The sequence below is a fragment of the Ranitomeya variabilis genome, chromosome 5, assembly GCF_051348905.1.
Source record: "Ranitomeya variabilis isolate aRanVar5 chromosome 5, aRanVar5.hap1, whole genome shotgun sequence".
NCBI classification, from domain to species: Eukaryota; Metazoa; Chordata; class Amphibia; order Anura; family Dendrobatidae; genus Ranitomeya; species Ranitomeya variabilis.
Genome location: NC_135236.1, coordinates 4,141,151 through 4,162,423, shown reverse-complemented (window position 1 = coordinate 4,162,423; position 21,273 = coordinate 4,141,151). Strand labels below are relative to the sequence as shown.

At 53.9% G+C, this 21,273-nt stretch overlaps 1 protein-coding gene across 5 annotated transcripts in view; it reads right to left on the bottom strand.

The window, feature by feature from the left end:
• Nucleotides 1-16,245: 16,245 nt before the first annotated feature.
• TMEM95 (transmembrane protein 95) overlaps nt 16,246-21,273 on the bottom strand; it is a 60,156-nt gene continuing 55,128 nt past the window's right edge. For 4 of the 5 annotated variants that reach the window (XM_077261469.1, XM_077261473.1, XM_077261470.1 and 1 more), the window contains one exon: nt 16,249-16,333. In XM_077261469.1, coding sequence (XP_077117584.1) covers nt 16,266-16,333 — 68 coding nt within the window. In that variant the 3' untranslated portion in view covers nt 16,249-16,265. Of the gene's footprint in view, nt 16,334-21,273 lie in introns of all 5 variants that reach the window. The other variant, XM_077261472.1, reaches the window with a different exon arrangement.

Below are 21,273 nucleotides of genomic sequence, written 5' to 3'. Positions count from 1 at the left end.
TCGGGCTCAGCTGTGTCCTCCTGTAATGTGACCCCGGCCTCCTCCATTAGAGGCCTCAGTGCAGTAGAGTGTCAGCTCTCAGGCTCAGCTGTGTCCTCCTGTAATGTGACCCCGGCCTCCCCCATTAGAGGCCTCAGTGCAGTAGACTGTCAGCTCTCAGGCTCAGCTGTGACCCCCTGTAATGTGACCCCGGCCTCCCCCATTAGAGGCCTCAGTGCAGTAGAGTGTCAGCACTTGTGCTCAGCTGTGTCCTCCTGTAATGTGACCCCGGCCTCCCCCATTAGAGGGCTCAGTGCAGTAGAGTGTCAGCTCTTGGGCTCAGCTGTGTCCTCCTGTAAGGTGACCCCGGCCTCCCCCATTAGAGGCCTCAGTGCAGTACAGTGTCAGCTCTCAGGCTCAGCTGTGTCCTCCTGTAATGTGACCCCGGCCTCCCCCATTAGAGGCCTCAGTGCAGTAGAGTGTCAGCTCTCAGGCTCAGCTGTGTCCTCCTGTAATGTGACCCCGGCCTCCCCCATTAGAGGCCTCAGTGCAGTAGAATGTCAGCTCTCGGGCTCAGCTGTGTCCTCCTGTAATGTGACCCCGGCCTCCCCTATTAGAGGCCTCAGTGCAGTAGAGTGTCAGCTCTCGGGCTCAGCTGTGTCCTCCTGTAATGTGACCCCGGCCTCCCCCATTAGAGGCCTCAGTGCAGTAGAGTGTCAGTGCAGCGCCCCAGAGTCCTGGTTGTTGCAGTACTGTGGCTCCGCCACTATGGGGAGCTATGGTACGTCTGATTGCACTAAGGAGTTTCTCTGACCAGGTACACTCACACCACACTTCACACTCCGGCCACCAGGGGGAGCGGTTCTATCTAGTAGGCCACTCCTCACAACTCTGGTAAAACTGGGGGTTGGACAGGAAGACAGGGAGAAGTAGCTGGGAAGAGCTAGTGAGAGGACCTGTCAGGGATGGGATCCTGGCAGACTCCTCAGAGCAGAACTAACCAGTGCACAACGGGAATACAGTAAAGAAGTATTGGGACCAGAAGGAGTCGTGCTGTTAGACCGAGGCAACATCCTTCTGAGGCGCAAACAGTCGGTGGCCGGAACGCCGAGCAAGTAAGAGACTTTAAGTACACTGCAAACCACGGCCGGACAGCTAATTACAGGTTGGCTGTCTCACTTAACACCTAAGCAGACAACGGAGGCAGCTGTGGGAGAGGGGCGACTCTAGGGTCCCGGAAGAACTCCAGGCCTACCCCGTCATACGGGTGCGTCCTACCATATCACCTGGGGGACGAAGAGAACGAACATCAGAGACAGACAGAAACAGTTGTGAGGACTATCCCGGGAGCTCAGCAGGGAAGAACTACAACACCCAGCGCTAGCAGGTAGACACTGATTCCCACCTGTAAAGAGAACTCCTGATGTGCCTTTGGACCAGCCGGTCTCTGACAACCCAGTTAACAGCGCTCTGGACTGAGGTCTCCAAAACCTTCAGTAAAGAGGTAAAGAGACTGCAACCTGGTGTCCTCATTATTTACCGCGACCGGCACCCCACAACTGCACCATTATCACCACTTATTGCACTGGACGTTCCCCACTCACAGACAGGGCCACGGACCGGGTCTAGCCACCGTGACAACCCCAGGACTGAGACCCAGAGGCCCGGCTCCGGGTACCCCTCGGCCCTGCGGCGGTGTGGGGGCGCTCTAACTTGGCGTCACGAACAGGATCTACTTAAGCCTGAAGAATCAGGTCATGTGTGCCTTGGAACTGTGATTTATTGTGCTTGGACTGTACTTTATTGAAAAGACTCTGTGCTGTGCCATTTACCGCCAAAATTCGCCATTGCCGCGCACGGAGGGAGGAGCCCTAGCTACGCGGGCAGAACCAGCCAAAAGAAGCGCGGAACGGAAAGCGCGGTAAGGTGCCAATCCCGGAAGAGGAACTCCGACCTCCAGCAGGTTAGTGGGAGGAAGGGACAGCCATGTCCGAGTCGGGAGGAGAGGAGGCGGCGGCCGCAGCCGCGGACGCCGGGGCAGCTCCGGTCCCCGCAGCGAGCGAAGCCGTGGCCCTAATGCCACCACCAGTAGCCGCAGAACCCGCTGCCCCCAGCAGTCAGTCGGACACTGCTGCTAACACAAAAGCCATAATGCCCTTCTCTATGCCGTACCTGCCCGGAGCGGCCTGGCTCCCACGATACTCTGGGGAGTCGCATACATTCACTGACTTTAAGGAAGGGCTCTGCAGCCTGCTCGAGTTCTATCCCCTGACAGAGCCCCAGAAGGTTCATATGATAACCGGCCAACTCTTTGGGGCGGCTCTGAGAGAATTGAAATCCTGGCCCGCTGAGGATAAAGGAACTGCACAACAGATTTTTGCCAAGCTTAAAGCCACCTTTGATACTCGCACTGCTACGGAAATTAAACTGACTTTTTATGGATGCAAACAGAGGCCGCAGGATAGCTTACGGGACTATGCTCTTAATCTCCAGGAGGCGATGCGGGCCATTAAGCAGAGTGACCCCGGCAGCATGCAGGATGAGGATAAACTTCTGAAGGAGCGGTTCATTGAGGGGCTCCTGTGCAGTCACCAGCGGGGCCAATTGCACTTCCTGGCCATGCAAAATCCAGACTTGACTTTTGCGCAGTTCAAAGATAAAGCTATCCAGGCATTGCAGGAGCGACAGCCCAGCCGCGCAATACCACCCAGGCGCCCCGCTCTCACATACCACCAGGAGGTGGCATCGGATACCCCAGTTGCCGCGGAGGCCGACGCCCAGAGCTTCGAGGACGACTCCCCTGCAGGACTCCGTCTTCAGATGCAGGAGCTGACCAAGAACGTTGCTGCCCTAGCCCGGACGGTGCAGTCCCTACAGGAGGCCCCCAAGAAAAAGATCCAGCTAGCCTCCGGACCAGAGGATGTTCCCTGGACGCGACAGAAGAGGACCCCACCGACCAGAGGCCGGGACAGCGATCGTTTCCATCAGGACGGACGACCCATCTGCCGCCGATGTCACCAGGTGGGCCATCTTGCAAGGTACTGTCCTTTAAACGAGCAACCCCTGGGGCAAAGGGCCAACCCCCAGGAGTAGGACGGTCAGGCCCGCAGCATTGGAGAACCAAGTATATTGGAGGACGACCAGTTCTCCCTGTAGTGATTGATGGAATCCCCTTGAATGCTTTGCTGGACACCGGTTCTCAGGTGACGACTATACCTTACGTGCTCTACAAACGGTATTGGGAGGACGCTGATATTACTCGTGGCCCTGACGATGATTTCACCATAATCGCCAGTAATGGTCAGCCGTTGCCACAAGTGGGGTATAAGGAGGTCACCATCAAAGTGGGGCGGGTGGAATTGAAAGCCCAAGGGATTGTGATTGTTGATATTGATCGTCGAGAATGTAATCCCATGATGACTCTTGGTACTAATGTTATAGAAAATTGTCTTGCAGAAGTGATTGTTTTGTTGCAACAGGTGGCAGAAACCGCTGGCCACAGTGAGCAACGTGCCCTGCAGAAGGAAATCAGAGCTCTGATGCAGAGACAACAGGTAGAGCTGACTGGTGGTGAGATTGGTCGTGTCACTGTGAGTGATTCAAACCCCATCGCGATACCCCCCAAGAGTGAAATGTTAATATGGTGTCGAGCAGCCATAGGCCTCAGGGGTAAGGACTACCAGGCCTTGGTAGAACCCGTATATTCAGACCATAGGCCTACTGTTCTGACAGCCCGGGGGGTGGTCGACGTCCGTCAGGGGAGAGTGCCCGTACGTGTCCTCAATTGTGGGGAGGAAGAGGTTCACCTCACCAAGTATACCACGCTCGCCAAATTGTTCACTGTCAATAATAATGTGATACAGACACCTGAACCCTTGGTCCCGTCAAACTTGGCGGAGAACAAAGGTTCTGCAGAGCCCTCGAAGGACTGGTGTCGGGAATTGCATGTGGGCACTGACTCTACCCCATCCCATCAAAAACAGGGGGCCTACAGGGTGGTACACGAGTACGAGCAGATATTCAGCAAACACCCCTCAGATTTTGGGCAGGTGAAAGGGATACAACATCACATCCCCACGGGAGATCACCGACCCATAAAAGAGAGATATCGCCCTGTACCCCCAGCTCATTACCAGTGTGCCAAGGACATGTTGCGGGAAATGAAGGAGGCTGGGGTGGTGAGAGACAGCTGTAGCCCCTGGGCAGCTCCGTTAGTCCTTGTTAAAAAGAAAGATGGTACAATGAGGATGTGTGTTGATTACAGGCAGTTGAATCGCCTTACACATAAGGACGCATACCCACTGCCTAGGATAGAGGAGTCTCTGGCTGCCTTAAAATCTGCTAATTACTTCTCTACCTTAGATCTCACCAGTGGGTACTGGCAGGTTCCTGTAGCGGAGGCGGACAAAGAGAAGACGGCCTTCACGACGCCAATGGGTCTCTGTGAGTTCAACTACATGCCCTTCGGATTGTGCAATGCTCCCGGAACGTTCCAGAGGATGATGGAGTGCTGCCTGGGACACCTGAACTTTGAAACCGTGCTGCTATATTTGGATGATGTCATTGTCTTCTCTAAGACCTACGAAGACCACCTGAAGCACCTGGCCGAGGTGTTTGAAGCCCTATCCAACTTCGGCTTAAAGGTGAAACCGTCCAAGTGTCATCTGCTGAAACCTAAAGTGCAGTACCTGGGCCATGTGGTGAGCGCTGAAGGAGTGCCCCAGACCCCGACAAGGTCACAGTGATTAAGGACTGGCCAAAGCCCAGTGACCTCCACGAAGTCCGGCAGTTCCTCGGGCTGGTAGGCTATTACCGGAGGTTCATTAAGGACTTCACCAAGAAGGCCGCACCCTTGCAAAACCTGTTGGTGGGCCAACCAAAGAAGACCAAGGGGAGGAACACCCCCTTTGATTGGAACGAAGAGCTGGAGGAATCCTTCACCTGTTTGAAGTCGGCACTGACGGGAGAAGAGGTACTGGCTTACCCCGAATACGACCAACCGTTTGTGCTGTACACAGATGCCAGTAATGTGGGACTAGGAGCCGTGCTGTCTCAAGTCCAGAAAGGCAAGGAAAGAGTGATCGCTTACGCCAGCAGGAAACTCCGTCCCACGGAAAGGAACCCTGACAACTACAGTTCCTTCAAACTGGAATTCCTTGCCCTTGTCTGGGCAGTGACAGAGAGGTTTAAGCACTACCTGGCCTCCGCGAAATTCACCGTCTTCACGGACAACAATCCACTAACGCATCTGGGTACTGCCAAACTCGGGGCTTTGGAACAGCGGTGGATGGCCCGGCTGTCCAACTATGATTTCACCATCAAATACCGGGCAGGACACCAGAATGCCAATGCCGATGCTCTGTCCCGAATGCCCAATTTACCAGAAGTGGGAGAAGACCCGGAGGCACTTGAAGAGGTGGAGCTGCCTGCCTTCCATCGCCCCAAAGCCACTCAGAACTCTCACCATGTGAAGAACAGGCACAAGAACCAACCGGATGCCACGCTGAATCCCCTGCCCCACCACGGATGGGCAGAAACCCAGGATAGTGACCCCGCGGTCCGTCAGGTGAAGGAGCTCTTGACGCAGGCTGGGTTGCACCCTGGCCCAGATGATCCACAAGAAACCCAACAGCTGTGGAAGGGGAGAAGCAAGCTGTTTATCCATGATGGCAAGCTGTGCAGGAGGAGCATCGACCCACGTACTCATGAATTGGTGTGGCAGATAGTGGTGCCAAGGCGAGATGCGCCCATGGTTCTGGGAGCCTACCATGATGGAGCCGGACACTTCGGATGGAGGAAGCTGGAGAAGCTACTCCGAGGGAGGTTCTATTGGATTGGCATGAAGAGAACCATTGAGAAGTGGTGTCGGGAGTGTGGTCCATGTAGTCTGCGCAGAAAGGACCGTGACAGTCAACGGGCTCCCCTGCGGCCTATCATCACCAAACGGCCGCTTGAACTGGTCGCGCTGGATCATGTGAAGCTGACACCTAGCCGGTCGGGCTATATCTACGCCCTTACCATCGTGGACCACTACTCCAGGTTTTTGGTGGTTGTGCCTGTTAAAGATCTAACGGCCAGGACTGCCGCCAGGGCCTTCCAGCAGCACTTTTGTAGGCCCCATGGCTACCCAGAGAAGGTACTGACCGACCAGGGACCTGCCTTTGAAGCAGAAGTGTTCCAAGAATTCTGCCAGCTGTACGGGTGTAAGAAGATCAGAACCACCCCGTACCACCCTCAAACCAACGGGATGTGCGAGAAGATGAACCAGGTAGTGATCGATTTATTGAAGACCTTGCCTGTGGAGGAACGGAACCTGTGGCCGACAAAGTTGCCTGACCTAGTGGATATGTACAACCACATCCCAGTAAGTTCCACCAACTGTACTCCAGCGTACCTGATGCGAGGAAGGTCTAGTCGGTTACCCGTTGATCTGGACATGGGGGTCCTAGTACCCGAAGATACCTCGCCGGAGGCAGATTGGGATACAGAAAGGCAGCGAAGATACCGCGAAGTACAGGAGTGTGTAGAGAGAAGTCTCGCCCAGGCTAGGCAGAAACAAGAAAAGGACTACAATCAACACGCTCCTGCGATTCCCCTGTCACCTGGTGAGCAAGTGCTTAAACGAAAGAGGAGGTTACACAAGCTCGATGACCAATGGGAAGCGGAACCGTATACCATCTTGCCATCCGACTTCGACAACACTAAGGTCTGTCTCATCAGCAAGGACAGAGGGGAGACCTCGACAGCGGTATCCAGGGATCACCTTAAGGTCTGCCCCGATAAGTTGAAAGAGAGGGGCACGGCCCCAGAAATCTCCCCGCCGGTAGAAAAGGAGAAAATGTTCCATACTGTCCTTGGTGACTTTCCCCAGTCCTGGACTCAGATAAACCAAGCCGTTGTGGTACCTGTCGTAATGTTTCAACAGCCGGACCCGCCAGAAACAATGGTGGTACCAGATCATCTGGCTCCACTACCTCAACAAGCCTTACCTGATGAAGCCCTGCCAATCGTTGAACCGGCAAGTCCTCCCTCTGCTATCAGTGAATCTGCTGTACCCACTGTTGATAACCGCAGCTCTGAGAGCCCTAACCTGCCAGTGCTACCCAGACTCACTAGAAGTGTAGTTAGAAGACAGCGCACTACACCAGCGGTAGCAAGCATAGCGGGCCCTGTTAGGCCAATAGCAACCCCTGCGCTGCGAAGGTCCACACGCAGCACTCAAAATCAAACCCCCCTCCACTACAAAACTTGGAGGTATTAATAAGGGCTGCTATTTAATTGTAAATGGTTGTATATATATATCTTTTTATTACAGGTTTTTAAATGGACACTAGAGTAATGGACGGTGAATTGCTCAAAAACTTTCAAAAAGGGGGGCCCCTTTGTTTACCCGGGGTCCCCGCTGTTTCAACCACTGAACTGAGAGTCATAAACTGTGCATGACCTAACTTTCGCAACGTTCAAGAGTCCTCACCTCCCGTAAAGGGAAGCATTGTTATGTTTAATTGTTTATGCTATTTCAAAATGTTGTGTGTTTCCTGTTAACATGTATGTTTGTTCTTGTTTTCCCAGTCCCGGAGTACTGGATTTAACCGGGGGGGAGTGCAGCGCCCCAGAGTCCTGGTCGTTGCAGTACTGTGGCCCCGCCACTATGGGGAGCTATGGTACGTCTGATTGCACTAAGGAGTTTCTCTGACCAGGTACACTCACACCACACTTCACACTCCGGCCACCAGGGGGGGTGGTCCTATCTAGTAGGCCACTCCTCACAACTCTGGTAAAACTGGGGGTTGGACAGGAAGACAGGGAGAAGTAGCTGGGAAGAGCTAGTGAGAGGACCTGTCAGGGATGGGATCCTGGCAGACTCCTCAGAGCAGAACTAACCAGTGCACAACGGGAATACAGTAAAGAAGTATTGGGACCAGAAGGAGTCATGCTGTTAGACCGAGGCAACATCCTTCTGAGGCGCAAACAGTCGGTGGCCGGAACGCCGAGCAAGTAAGAGACTTTAAGTACTACTGCAAACCATGGCCGGACAGCTAATTACAGGTTGGCTGTCTCACTTAACACCTAAGCAGACAACGGAGGCAGCTGTGGGAGAGGGGCGACTCTAGGGTCCCGGAAGAACTCCAGGCCTACCCCGTCATACGGGTGCGTCCTACCATATCACCTGGAGGACGAAGAGAACGAACAATAGAGACAGACAGAAACAATTGTGAGGACTATCCTGGGAGCTCAGCAGGGAAGAACTACAACACCCACCGCTAGCAGGTAGACACTGATTCCCACCTGTAAAGAGAACTTCTGATGTGCCTTTGGACCGGCCGGTCTCTGACAACCCAGTTAACAGCGCTCTGGACTGAGGTCTCCAAAACCTTCAGTAAAGAGGTAAAGAGACTGCAACCTGGTGTCCTTGTTATTTACCGCGACCTGCACCTCACAACTGCACCGTTACAACACCACTTATTGCACCGGACGTCCCCCACTGACAGACAGGGCCACGGACCGGGTCTAGCCACCGTGACAACCCCAGGACTGAGACCCAGAGGCCCGGCTCCGGGTACCCCTCGGCCCTGCGGCGGTGTGGGGGCGCTCTATCAGCTCTTGGGCTCAGCTGTGTCCTCCTGTAATGTGACCCCGGCCTCCCCCATTAGAGGCCTCAATGCAGTAGAGTGTCAGCTCTTGGGCTCAGCTGTGTCCTCCTGTAATGTGACCACGGCCTCCCCCATTAGAGGCCTCAGTGCAGTAGAGTGTCAGCTCTTGTGCTCAGCTGTGTCCCCCTGTAATGTGACCCCGGCCTCCCCCATTAGAGGCCTCAGTGCAGTAGAGTGTCAGCTCTTGGGCTCAGCTGTGTCCCCCTGTAATGTGACCTCGGCCTCCCCCATTAGAGGGCTCAGTGCAGTAGACTGTCAGCTCTCAGGCTCAGCTGTGTCCTCCTGTAATGTGACCCCGGCCTCCCCCATTAGAGGCCTCAGTGCAGTAGAGTGTCAGCTCTTGGGCTCAGCTGTGTCCCCCTGTAATGTGAGCCCTGCCTCCCCCATTAGAGGCCTCAGTGCAGTAGAGTGTCAGCTCTTGGGCTCAGCTGTGTCCCCCTGTACTGTGACCCCGGCCTCCCCCATTAGAGGCCTCAGTGCAGTAGAGTGTCAGCTCTCGGGCTCAGCTGTGTCCTCCCTGTAATGTGACCCCGGCCTCCCCCATTAGAGGCCTCAGTGCAGTACAGTGTCAGCTCTCGGGCTCAGCTGTGTCCTCCCTGTAATGTGACCCCGGCCTCCCCCATTAGAGGCCTCAGTGCAGTAGAGTGTCAGCTCTCGGGCTCAGCTGTGTCGCTCCTGTAATGTGACCCCGGCCTCCCCCATTAGAGGCCTCAGTGCAGTAGAGTGTCAGCTCTTGGGCTCAGCTGTGTCCCCCTGTAATGTGACCCCGGCCTCCCCCATTAGAGGCCTCAGTGCAGTAGAGTGTCAGCTCTTGGGCTCAGCTGTGTCGCTCCTGTAATGTGACCCCGGCCTCCCCCATTAGAGGCCTCAGTACAGTAGAGTGTCAGCTCTCGGGCTCAGCTGTGTCCCCCCTGTAATGTGACCCCGGCCTCCCCCATTAGAGGCCTCAGTGCAGTAGCGTGTCAGCTCTCAGGCTCAGCTGTGTCCTCCTGTATTGTGACCCCGGCCTCCCCCATTAGAGGCCTCAGTGCAGTAGAGTGTCAGCTCTCGGGCTCAGCTGTGTCCTCCTGTAATGTGACCCCGGCCTCCCCCATTAGAGGCCTCAGTGCAGTAGAGTGTCAGCTCTCGGGCTCAGCTGTGTCCCCCTGTAATGTGAGCCCGGCCTCCCCCATTAGAGGCCTCAGTGCAGTAGAGTGTCAGCTCTTGGGCTCAGCTGTGTCCTCCTGTAATGTGACCCCGGCCTCCCCCATTAGAGGCCTCAGTGCAGTAGAGTGTTAGCTCTTGGGCTCAGCTGTGTCCTCCTGTAATGTGACCCCGGCCTCCCCCATTAGAGGCCTCAGTGCAGTAGAGTGTTAGCTCTTGGGCTCAGCTGTGTCCTCCTGTAATGTGACCCCGGCCTCCCCCATTAGAGGCCTCAGTACAGTAGAGTGTCAGCTCTCGGGCTCAGCTGTGTCCTCCTGTAATGTGACCCTGGCCTCCCCCATTAGAGGCCTCAGTGCAGTAGAGTGTCAGCTCTTGGGCTCAGCTGTGTCCCCCTGTAATGTGAGCCCGGCCTCCCCCATTAGAGGCCTCAGTGCAGTAGAGAGTCAGCTCTCAGGCTCAGCTGTGTCCCCCTGTAATGTGACCCCGGCCTCCCCCATTAGAGGCCTCAGTGCAGTAGAGTGTCAGCTCTCGGGCTCAGCTGTGTCCTCCTGTAATGTGACCCCGGCCTCCCCCATTAGAGGCCTCAGTGCAGTAGACTGTCAGCTCTCAGGCTCAGCTGTGTCCTCCTGTAATGTGACCCCGGCCTCCCCCATTAGAGGCCTCAGTGCAGTAGAGTGTCAGCTCTTGGGCTCAGCTGTGTCCTCCCTGTAATGTGACCCCGGCCTCCTCCATTAGAGGCCTCAGTGCAGTAGAGTGTCAGCTCTTGTGCTCAGCTGTGTCCTCCTGTAATGTGACCCCGGCCTCCCCCATTAGAGGCCTCAGTGCAGTAGAGTGTCAGCTCTTGGGCTCAGCTGTGTCCTCCTGTAATGTGACCCCGGCCTCCCCCATTAGAGGCCTCAGTGCAGTAGAGTGTCAGCTCTCGGGCTCAGCTGTGTCCTCCTGTAATGTGACCCCGGCCTCCCCCATTAGAGGCCTCAGTGCAGTAGACTGTCAGCTCTTGGGCTCAGCTGTGTCCTCCTGTAATGTGACCCCGGCCTCCTCCATTAGAGGCCTCAGTGCAGTAGAGTGTCAGCTCTCGGGCTCAGCTGTGTCCTCCTGTAATGTGACCCCGGCCTCCCCCATTAGAGGCCTCAGTGCAGTAGAGTGTCAGCTCTCGGGCTCAGCTGTGTCCTCCTGTAATGTGACCCCGGCCTCCCCCATTAGAGGCCTCAGTGCAGTAGAGTGTCAGCTCTCAGGCTCAGCTGTGTACTCCTGTAATGTGACCCCGGCCTCCCCCATTAGAGGCCTCAGTGCAGTAGAGAGTCAGCTCTCAGGCTCAGCTGTGTCCTCCTGTAATGTGACCCCGGCCTCCTCCATTAGAGGCCTCAGTGCAGTAGAGTGTCAGCTCTCGGGCTCAGCTGTGACCTCCTGTAATGTGACCCCGGCCTCCCCCATTAGAGGCCTCAGTGCAGTAGAGTGTCAGCTCTTGGGCTCAGCTGTGTCCTCCTGTAATGTGACCCCGGCCTCCCCCATTAGAGGCCTCAGTGCAGTAGACTGTCAGCTCTCGGGCTCAGCTGTGTCCCCCTGTAATGTGACCCCGGCCTCCCCCATTAGAGGCCTCAGTACAGTAGAGTGTCAGCTCTCAGGCTCAGCTGTGTCCCCCTGTAATGTGACCCCGGCCTCCCCCATTAGAGGCCTCAGTGCAGTAGAGTGTCAGCTCTCGGGCTCAGCTGTGTCCTCCTGTAATGTGACCCCGGCCTCCCCCATTAGAGGCCTCAGTACAGTAGAGTGTCAGCTCTTGGGCTCAGCTGTGTCCTCCTGTAATGTGATCCCGGCCTCCCCCATTAGAGGCCTCAGTGCAGTAGACTGTCAGCTCTCAGGCTCAGCTGTGTCCTCCTGTAATGTGACCCCGGCCTCCCCCATTAGAGGCCTCAGTGCAGTAGACTGTCAGCTCTTGTGCTCAGCTGTGTCCCCCTGTAATGTGACCTGGCCTCCCCCATTAGAGGCCTCAGTTCAGTAGAGTGTCAGCTCTTGTGCTCAGCTGTGTCCCTCCTGTAATGTGACCCCGGCCTCCTCCATTAGAGGCCTCAGTGAAGTAGAGTGTCAGCTTTCAGGCTCAGCTGTGTCCTCCTGTAATGTGACCCCGGCCTCCCCCATTAGAGGCCTCAGTGCAGTAGAGTGTCAGCTCTTGGGCTCAGCTGTGTCCTCCTGTAATGTGACCTTGGCCTCCCCCATTAGAGGCCTCAGTGCAGTAGAGTGTCAGCTCTTGGGCTCAGCTGTGTCCTCCTGTAATGTGACCCCGGCCTCCCCCATTAGAGGCCTCAGTGCAGTAGAGTGTCAGCTCTTGTGCTCAGCTGTGTCCCCCTGTAATGTGACCTGGCCTCCCCCATTAGAGGCCTCAGTTCAGTAGAGTGTCAGCTTTCAGGCTCAGCTGTGTCCTCCTGTAATGTGACCTTGGCCTCCCCCATTAGAGGCCTCAGTGCAGTAGAGTGTCAGCTCTCGGGCTCAGCTGTGTCCTCCTGTAATGTGACCCCGGCCTCCCCCATTAGAGGCCTCAGTGCAGTAGAGTGTCAGCTCTCAGGCTCAGCTGTGTCCTCCCTGTAATGTGACCCCGGCCTCCTCCATTAGAGGCCTCAGTGCAGTAGATTGTCAGCTCTTGGGCTCAGCTGTGTCCTCCTGTAATGTGACCCCGGCCTCCCTCATTAGAGGCCTCAGTGCAGTAGAGTGTCAGCTCTCGGGCTCAGCTGTGTCCTCCTGTAATGTGACCCCGGCCTCCCCCATTAGAGGCCTCAGTGCAGTAGACTGTCAGCTCTCGGGCTCAGCTGTGTCCTCCCTGTAATGTGACCCCGGCCTCCCCCATTAGAGGCCTCAGTGCAGTAGAATGTCAGCTCTTGGGCTCAGCTGTGTCCCTCCTGTAATGTGACCCTGGCCTCCCCCATTAGAGGCCTCAGTGCAGTAGAGTGTCAGCTCTCGGGCTCAGCTGTGTCCTCCTGTAATGTGACCCCGGCCTCCCCCATTAGAGGCCTCAGTGCAGTAGAATGTCAGCTCTTGGGCTCAGCTGTGTCCTCCTGTAATGTGACCCCGGCCTCCCCCATTAGAGGCCTCAGTGCAGTAGACTGTCAGCTCTCAGGCTCAGCTGTGTCTCCTGTAATGTGACACCGGCCTCCCCCATTAGAGGCCTCAGTGCAGTAGAGTGTCAGCTCTCGGGCTCAGCTGTGTCCTCCTGTAATGTGACCCCGGCCTCCCCCATTAGAGGCCTCAGTACAGTAGAGTGTCAGCTCTTGGGCTCAGCTGTGTCCCCCTGTAATGTGACCCTGGCCTCCCCCATTAGAGGCCTCAGTGCAGTACAGTGTCAGCTCTTGGGCTCAGCTGTGTCCTCCTGTAATGTGACCCCGGCCTCCCCCATTAGAGGCCTCAGTGCAGTAGAGTGTCAGCTCTCAGGCTCAGCTGTGTCCTCCTGTAATGTGACCCCGGCCTCCCCCATTAGAGGCCTCAGTGCAGTAGAATGTCAGCTCTTGGGCTCAGCTGTGTCCTCCTGTAATGTGACCCCGGCCTCCCCCATTAGAGGCCTCAGTGCAGTAGAGTGTCAGCTCTCGGGCTCAGCTGTGTCCTCCTGTAATGTGACCCCGGCCTCCCCCCTTTAGAGGCCTCAGTGCAGTAGAGTGTCAGCTCTCGGGCTCAGCTGTGTCCTCCTGTAATGTGACCCCGGCCTCCCCCATTAGAGGCCTCAGTGCAGTAGAGTGTCAGCTCTTGGGCTCAGCTGTGTCCTCCTGTAATGTGACCCCGGCCTCCCCCATTAGAGGCCTCAGTGCAGTAGAGTGTCAGCTCTCGGGCTCAGCTGTGTCCCCCTGTAATGTGACCCCGGCCTCCCCCATTAAAGGCCTCAGTGCAGTAGAGTGTCAGCTCTCGGGCTCAGCTGTGTCCCCCTGTAATGTGACCCCGGCCTCCCCCATTAGAGGCCTCAGTGCAGTAGAGTGTCAGCTCTCAGGCTCAGCTGTGTCCTCCTGTAATGTGACCCCGGCCTCCCCCATTAGAGGCCTCAGTGCAGTAGAGTGTCAGCTCTCGGGCTCAGCTGTGTCCCCCTGTAATGTGACCCCGGCCTCCCCCATTAGAGGCCTCAGTGCAGTAGAGTGTCAGCTCTTGGGCTCAGCTGTGTCCTCCTGTAATGTGACCCCGGCCTCCCCCATTAGAGGTCTCAGTGCAGTAGAGTGTCAGCTCTTGTGCTCAGCTGTGTCCTCCTGTAATGTGACCCCGGCCTCCCCCATTAGAGGCCTCAGTGCAGTAGACTGTCAGCTCTCAGGCTCAGCTGTGTCCTCCTGTAATGTGACCCCGGCCTCCCCCATTAGAGGCCTCAGTGCAGTAGAGTGTCAGCTCTCGGGCTCAGCTGTGTCCCCCTGTAATGTGACCCCGGCCTCCCCCATTAGAGGCCTCAGTGCAGTAGAGTGTCAGCTCTCGGGCTCAGCTGTGTCCCCCTGTAATGTGACCCCGGCCTCCCCCATTAGAGGCCTCAGTGCAGTAGAGTGTCAGCTCTCGGGCTCAGCTGTGTCCTCCTGTAATGTGACCCCGGCCTCCCCCATTAGAGGCCTCAGTGCAGTAGAGAGTCAGCTCAGGCTCAGCTGTGTCCTCCTGTAATGTGACCCCGGCCTCCCCCATTAGAGGCCTCAGTGCAGTAGAGTGTCAGCTCTTGTGCTCAGCTGTGTCCCCCTGTAATGTGACCCTGGCCTCCCCCATTAGAGGCCTCAGTGCAGTAGAGTGTCAGCTCTCGGGCTCAGCTGTGTCCCCCTGTAATGTGAGCCCGGCCTCCCCCATTAGAGGCCTCAGTGCAGTAAAGTGTCAGCTCTCGGGCTCAGCTGTGTCCTCCCTGTAATGTGACCCCGGCCTCCCCCATTAGAGGCCTCAGTGCAGTACAGTGTCAGCTCTCGGGCTCAGCTGTGTCCTCCCTGTAATGTGACCCCGGCCTCCTCCATTAGAGGCCTCAGTGCAGTAGAGTGTCAGCTCTTGGGCTCAGCTGTGTCCTCCTGTAATGTGACCCCGGCCTCCCCCATTAGAGGCCTCAGTGCAGTAGAGTGTCAGCTCTCGGGCTCAGCTGTGTCCCTCCTGTAATGTGACCCCGGCCTCCCCCATTAGAGGCCTCAGTGCAGTAGAGTGTCAGCTCTCGGGCTCAGCTGTGTCCTCCTGTAATGTGACCCCGGCCTCCCCTATTAGAGGCCTCAGTGCAGTAGAGTGTCAGCTCTCGGGCTCAGCTGTGTCCTCCTGTAATGTGACCCCGGCCTCCCCCGTTAGAGGCCTCAGTGCAGTAGAATGTCAGCTCTTGGGCTCAGCTGTGTCCCCCTGTAATGTGACCCCGGCCTCCCCTATTAGAGGCCTCAGTGCAGTAGAGTGTCAGCTCTTGGGCTCAGCTGTGTCCTCCTGTAATGTGACCCCGGCCTCCCCCATTAGAGGCCTCAGTGCAGTAGAGTGTCAGCTCTCGGGCTCAGCTGTGTCCTCCTGTAATGTGACCCCGGCCTCCCCCATTAGAGGCCTCAGTGCAGTAGAGTGTCAGCTCTCGGGCTCAGCTGTGTCCTCCTGTAATGTGACCCCAGCCTCCTCCATTAGAGGCCTCAGTGCAGTAGAATGTCAGCTCTTGGGCTCAGCTGTGTCCTCCTGTAATGTGACCCCGGCCTCCCCCATTAGAGGCCTCAGTGCAGTAGGCTGTCAGCTCTCAGGCTCAGCTGTGTCCTCCTGTAATGTGACCCCGGCCTCCCCCATTAGAGGCCTCAGTGCAGTAGGCTGTCAGCTCTCAGGCTCAGCTGTGTCCCCCTGTAATGTGACCCCGGCTTCCCCCATTAGAGGCCTCAGTGCAGTAGAGTGTCAGCTCTTGGGCTCAGCTGTGTCCTCCTGTAATGTGACCCCGGCCTCCCCCATTAGAGGCCTCAGTGCAGTAGACTGTCAGCTCTCAGGCTCAGCTGTGCTCTCCTGTAATGTGACCCCGGCCTCCCCCATTAGAGGCCTCAGTGCAGTAGAGTGTCAGCTCTCAGGCTCAGCTGTGTCCTCCTGTAATGTGACCCCGGCCTCCCCCATTAGAGGCCTCAGTGCAGTAGAGTGTCAGCTCTCGGGCTCAGCTGTGTCCCCCTGTAATGTGACCCCGGCCTCCCCCATTAGAGGCCTCAGTGCAGTAGAGTGTCAGCTCTTGGGCTCAGCTGTGTCCCCCTGTAATGTGACCCCGGCCTCCCCCATTAGAGGCCTCAGTGCAGTAGAGTGTCAGCTCTCGGGCTCAGCTGTGTCCTCCTGTAATGTGACCCCGGCCTCCCCCATTAGAGGCCTCAGTGCAGTAGAGTGTCAGCTCTCGGGCTCAGCTGTTTCCTCCTGTAATGTGACCCCGGCCTCCCCCATTAGAGGCCTCAGTGCAGTAGAATGTCAGCTCTTGTGCTCAGCTGTGTCCTCCCTGTAATGTGACCCCGGCCTCCCCCATTAGAGGCCTCAGTGCAGTAGAATGTCAGCAGAGAGAAGCAGCCGCAGACAGAAGTTTATTTATCGGTAGAGATCAGCAGTAACGAGAGGACGCTCATCCCCGAAGCGAGGCCGTCCGCCTGCAGTACCTGCCGCCAGAGGAGAGGGCGAGAGATAAGAATAAAAGTATCAATAAATCTAATAACAATAGTGATGATGTATAAGTGTGATAATAATAAGTGTAATAATAATAAATGTAACAATCGTCTTCTAATACTTCTGACAGTGATGGGAATGCACCAGTTGCAGACACCATAGCAGCGGCCGCAGTCTGGACATTGCTAGTAGAGAATTGTGCCGCGCTCACTAATAACGCCATGATGTAACCTGTACAGTGAGGAGGAACGTGTCGCCACCGCGCTGTGTGCAGCAGAGGACTACAGGTGTGACCGCGATCACACACAAACGTGCAGAACATGAGGAAGTGTACAATGTCCTGAGGACATCACAGCATGTCACCCTGACAGGAAACAGGTCATGGGGTGAAGGAGGTCATCTGACGAGGGGCTTAGATTGTGTGATGAGGCAATAGATCGAGTGATGGGGCTGAGTTTGAAGGAGAGCTGAGGATGTGTGATGAGAAGCTGAGGTTGTGTGATGAGGGGCTGAGGTTGTGTGATGAGGGGCTGAGGTTGTGTGATGAGGGGCTGAGGTTGTGTGATGAGGGGCTGAGGTTGGTGGTTGAGAAATTGAGGTTCTGTGATGCGGGGCTTAGGTTGTGTGATGCGAGGCTGAGGTTGTGTTATGAGGGGCATAGGTTGTGTGATGAGGGGCTTAGGTTGTGTGATGAGGGGCTGAGGTTGTGTGATGAGGGACTGAGGTTGTGTTATGGGGACTGAGGTTGTGTGATGAGAAGCTGAGGTTGTGTCATGAGGAGCTGAGGGCATATGAGGACCTGAGTTTGTGTGGTGAGGGGCTGAGGTTGTGTGATGCGGGCCTGAGATTGGGTGATGAGAAGCTGAGGTTGTGTGATGAGGGGCTGAGGTTGTGTGATGAGGGGCTGAGGTTGGTGGTTGAGAAATTGAGGTTCTGTGATGCGGGGCTTAGGTTGTGTGATGCGAGGCTGAGGTTGTGTTATGAGGGGCATAGGTTGTGTGATGAGGGGCTTAGGTTGTGTGATGAGGGGCTGAGGTTGTGTAATGAGGGACTGAGGTTGTGTTATGGGGACTGAGGTTGTGTGATGAGAAGCTGAGGTTGTGTCATGAGGAGCTGAGGGCATATGAGGACCTGAGTTTGTGTGGTGAGGGGCTGAGGTTGTGTGATGCGGGCCTGAGATTGGGTGATGAGAAGCTGAGGTTGTGTGATGAGGGGCTGAGGTTGTGCGATGAGGAGCTGAGTTTGATGGTTGGGAAGCTGAGGTTGTGTGATGAGGGGCTGAGGTTGGTGGTTGGGAAGCTGAGGTTGTGTGATGAGGGGCTGAGGTTGTGCGATGAGGAGCTGAGTTTGATGGTTGGGAAGCTGAGGTTGTGTGATGAGGGGCTGAGGTTGGTGGTTGAGAAACTGAGGTTGTGTGATGCGGGGTTTAGGTTGTGTGATGAGCGGCTGTGGTTGGTGGTTGAGAAATTGAGGTTGTGTGATGCGGGCCTTTTGTTGAGAGACGAGGGGCTTAGGTTGAGAGATGAGGGGCTGAGTTCGTGTGATGAGGATTGAAGTAGTGTGATGAGAACTGAGGTTGTGTGACGAGAAGCTGAGTTCATGTGATGAGGGGCTGAAGTCGTGTGATCAGGATTGAGCTCGTGTGATGAGGGACTGAAGTCGTGTGAGGAGAGAAATGTTTTGAAGTTATTGGTACATTGTACATTTCCTCATGTTCTGCACGTTTGTGCACACCTCTATGTCCTCTCCTGTGCACTACATGGCTTCTGTATTTTATGCACCGCAGAACATTCCTCCTCACTGTACCCAAGGCAGTTACATAACTGAGGAAGATAAACCTGTCTGACTAGGAAACCAACGTTGTGTCAGCACATATCATTACCATATAACATTACCAGGAAACCAGAGCTTACCTTCACCACTTTCAACATCACTGCCCGGAAACCAGAGCTTACCTTCATAACTCCATCATCACTGCCCGGAAACCAGAGCTTACCTTCATTACTCCAACATCACTGCCCGGAAACCAGAACTTACCTTCATTACTCCAACATCACTGCCCGGAAACCAGAGCTTACCTTCACCACTTTCAACATCACTGCCCGGAAACCAGAGCTTACCTTCATTACTCCAACATCACTGCCCGGAAACCAGAGCTTACCTTCATAACTCCATCATCACTGCTCGGAAACCAGAGCTTACCTTCATTACTCCAACATCACTGCCCGGAAACCAGAGCTTACCTTCATAACTCCATCATCACTGCTCGGAAACCAGAGCTTACCTTCATTACTCCAACATCACTGCCCGGAAACCAGAGTTGACCTTCATCACTGTAATATCATAGCAAGAACCAGAGATGACCTTCATCACTACAAAATTGATTCTTAGAACTCAGAGCTCAGCTCATCTCCCAGACATCATTGTCCTGAACCTAGGGCTGACCTTCATCACCTCAACATTACCAACAGAGATTACACCAACCCAGAGCTGTCGTTCCACACTCCAACATCATGACCTGTAATCCAGAGGCTACTTTACTATCACTGCGTTAAACCTGCCAAGATCCTAGAGCTGACATACTTCAACCCAACATCACCACTGAGAAATCTGAGCTCACCTTCATTCACCGAATATCATGGCCCCCATGCCAGAGCTTACTTTCATTTCCCCAAAGCCACTTTTTCACACCAAGAGCTGACATTTTTCATCCCAAGGTCACTGCCTCAAACCCAGAGCTAACCACCCCAACATCACTGCCCAGTGCCTAATGTTCGGTATACAAGAATCACTGCACTCATCCAGTTCAGAGAAAACAAAAGTTCTTTGCTGAAGTGAAAAATTTATTTTTAGAAAATGGTGATGCAGATGAAACGGAAAGTGGTTATGGCAGTTTTAACGTTTCGACCACACAGTGGTCTTGATCACAATACAGTGCTGTAACAAGAAATAAAAAAACGGTGTATAAGTACAAAATTATATATAGTGGTGAACTACTATTTACAAGTTATGACAAACTAGATCAACAATTACTATGTACAAAATTGGAGGCTATGGAACAAATGTCAGAAATCCATAAATGGCAAACACAACCAGTAAGACTACTGGTGGTCCTACGACCTATATTACAAAAGAACATTTAAACTAGAGTCTGGCGTCACAAGAAATCCAATTACGTAGGAGACTACAAAGGAGGTAAAGCCCAATGCACATACCCTTATAGGTTATTCGTTTCAAGTATAATATGCTGCATCATTCGTGTACACACGAAGAAGGAGATAGAGAAGGTAATGAGAAAGGATAAGCCAATGACTAATAATCACGTAGGTCCCAGTGTGTGTGGATATAAACCCTACCAATGACAACCCCTCGGTATGCGGTCATATGTAGAGAAATCTGTACGTGTGAGGAGTCTGGGCTAGATATAGAAAAGGTAATTACCACAATTTCTAGGGAAGCAAAATCTGTGAAACAAACCAAGAGCGCCTGGAAAGGTGAATATATGCCCCAAACCATCAATTAGCGCATACGATTGGCTGTAAAAGATAGACAGAAGCATGTGTTGGATATGGAGTATTGCCGAATGATTGGTGAAGTGTCAGGGCACATATATACACATACTTCAATCCCGCTTGCCCATGCAGAGTTATGCTGAATCTGTAAGTGTGAGCTGACAGCAAGGAGTGTGTCACCATCACACAGGATGGATAAGATAGCTTGCTCCTGGAAGAGAGGGGTGACGGCAAATTATAGCTCCATACAAGAAAGGGGGGTGACTTATCTGAGATTCGGATAGCTCCATACACATGTGCTGCGCGGTGTGGAGAGTGGAGTACCCGGTGACCAGCGTTGGTGGTCCAGTGGGAGGTGCCGACACGGTCCGTGTCCTGGCAAGTGACTTAGCTGCTGGGCGCCGTTCTATATCCGGATGAGCCGGTCATGTGACCGGAGATGCTGTGAGGACGCCGGCGCCTGCGCAGAATGCAGCGTCGCCGGTAACCAAGGGGAATAGACAGAGCCTGCGTGATTGGACAAGGCTCTGTGCATGCGCAGTAGAAGACCGCTATGATAGCGGCTCCCAGAGTGACCGCAAGGGGCGCACCCTATCCAGGGGAGATAACTAGTGTATGCGGTTGGAGAAACCACAGTGAAGGGGGCCCTAAGTGAAGATCTGGCCACGGTTATATGTTAGGAGATAGGGATAACTGAATATAACGCTAATATAGCCAAAAACAGGGAACAGCAGTGTAGAAGGCTGTAATACTGAAGCCTGAACAACCACATATAATAAGCAGAGCGGGATAAAATGATGAAAAATAGGTATAAATGTATGGTTCATATGGCAACAGAAAAACATACAGATAAACAATATCAACAAATAGTAGGAGTCCAAACTAGAATGATTATTCACAGAGCAGTCACTGAGTTGAATACATGAATGGGATAAAAGAAAAAATAGAAAAAATAATAATAAAAATAAATGTAAAAATAAAAATAAATATAAAAATAAAAATGAATAAATAAAAATAATAATAAAAATAAATAAAGAATAAAAAATAATAAAAAAATAAAAATAAATGTAAAAATAAAAATAATAATAAAAATAAAATAAAAAATAAAAAATATGTAAATAAATAATAAAATAGAAAAAATAGAAAAAAGCTAATGGGGGAAAAATGAAACTTGAATAGCTCCTAAGGGGTAGAGGGTCTTACCATCCTGCGTAAAAGGGGTATCGAGTCTACAAATACGATGGGTCAACACGCCTGGAGAGAGACACAAAAACCTGGTTAGATTAGCCAATCCATTTCCCTATTTAGGCCTCGAGGGTGGAGGGTGTCTAACGTATAGATCCAAAAAGTTTCTCGCTGTTTTAACAATTGAACATGATTGCCACCCCTTCTGGGGCGTTGTACTTTCTCAATAACTTGGT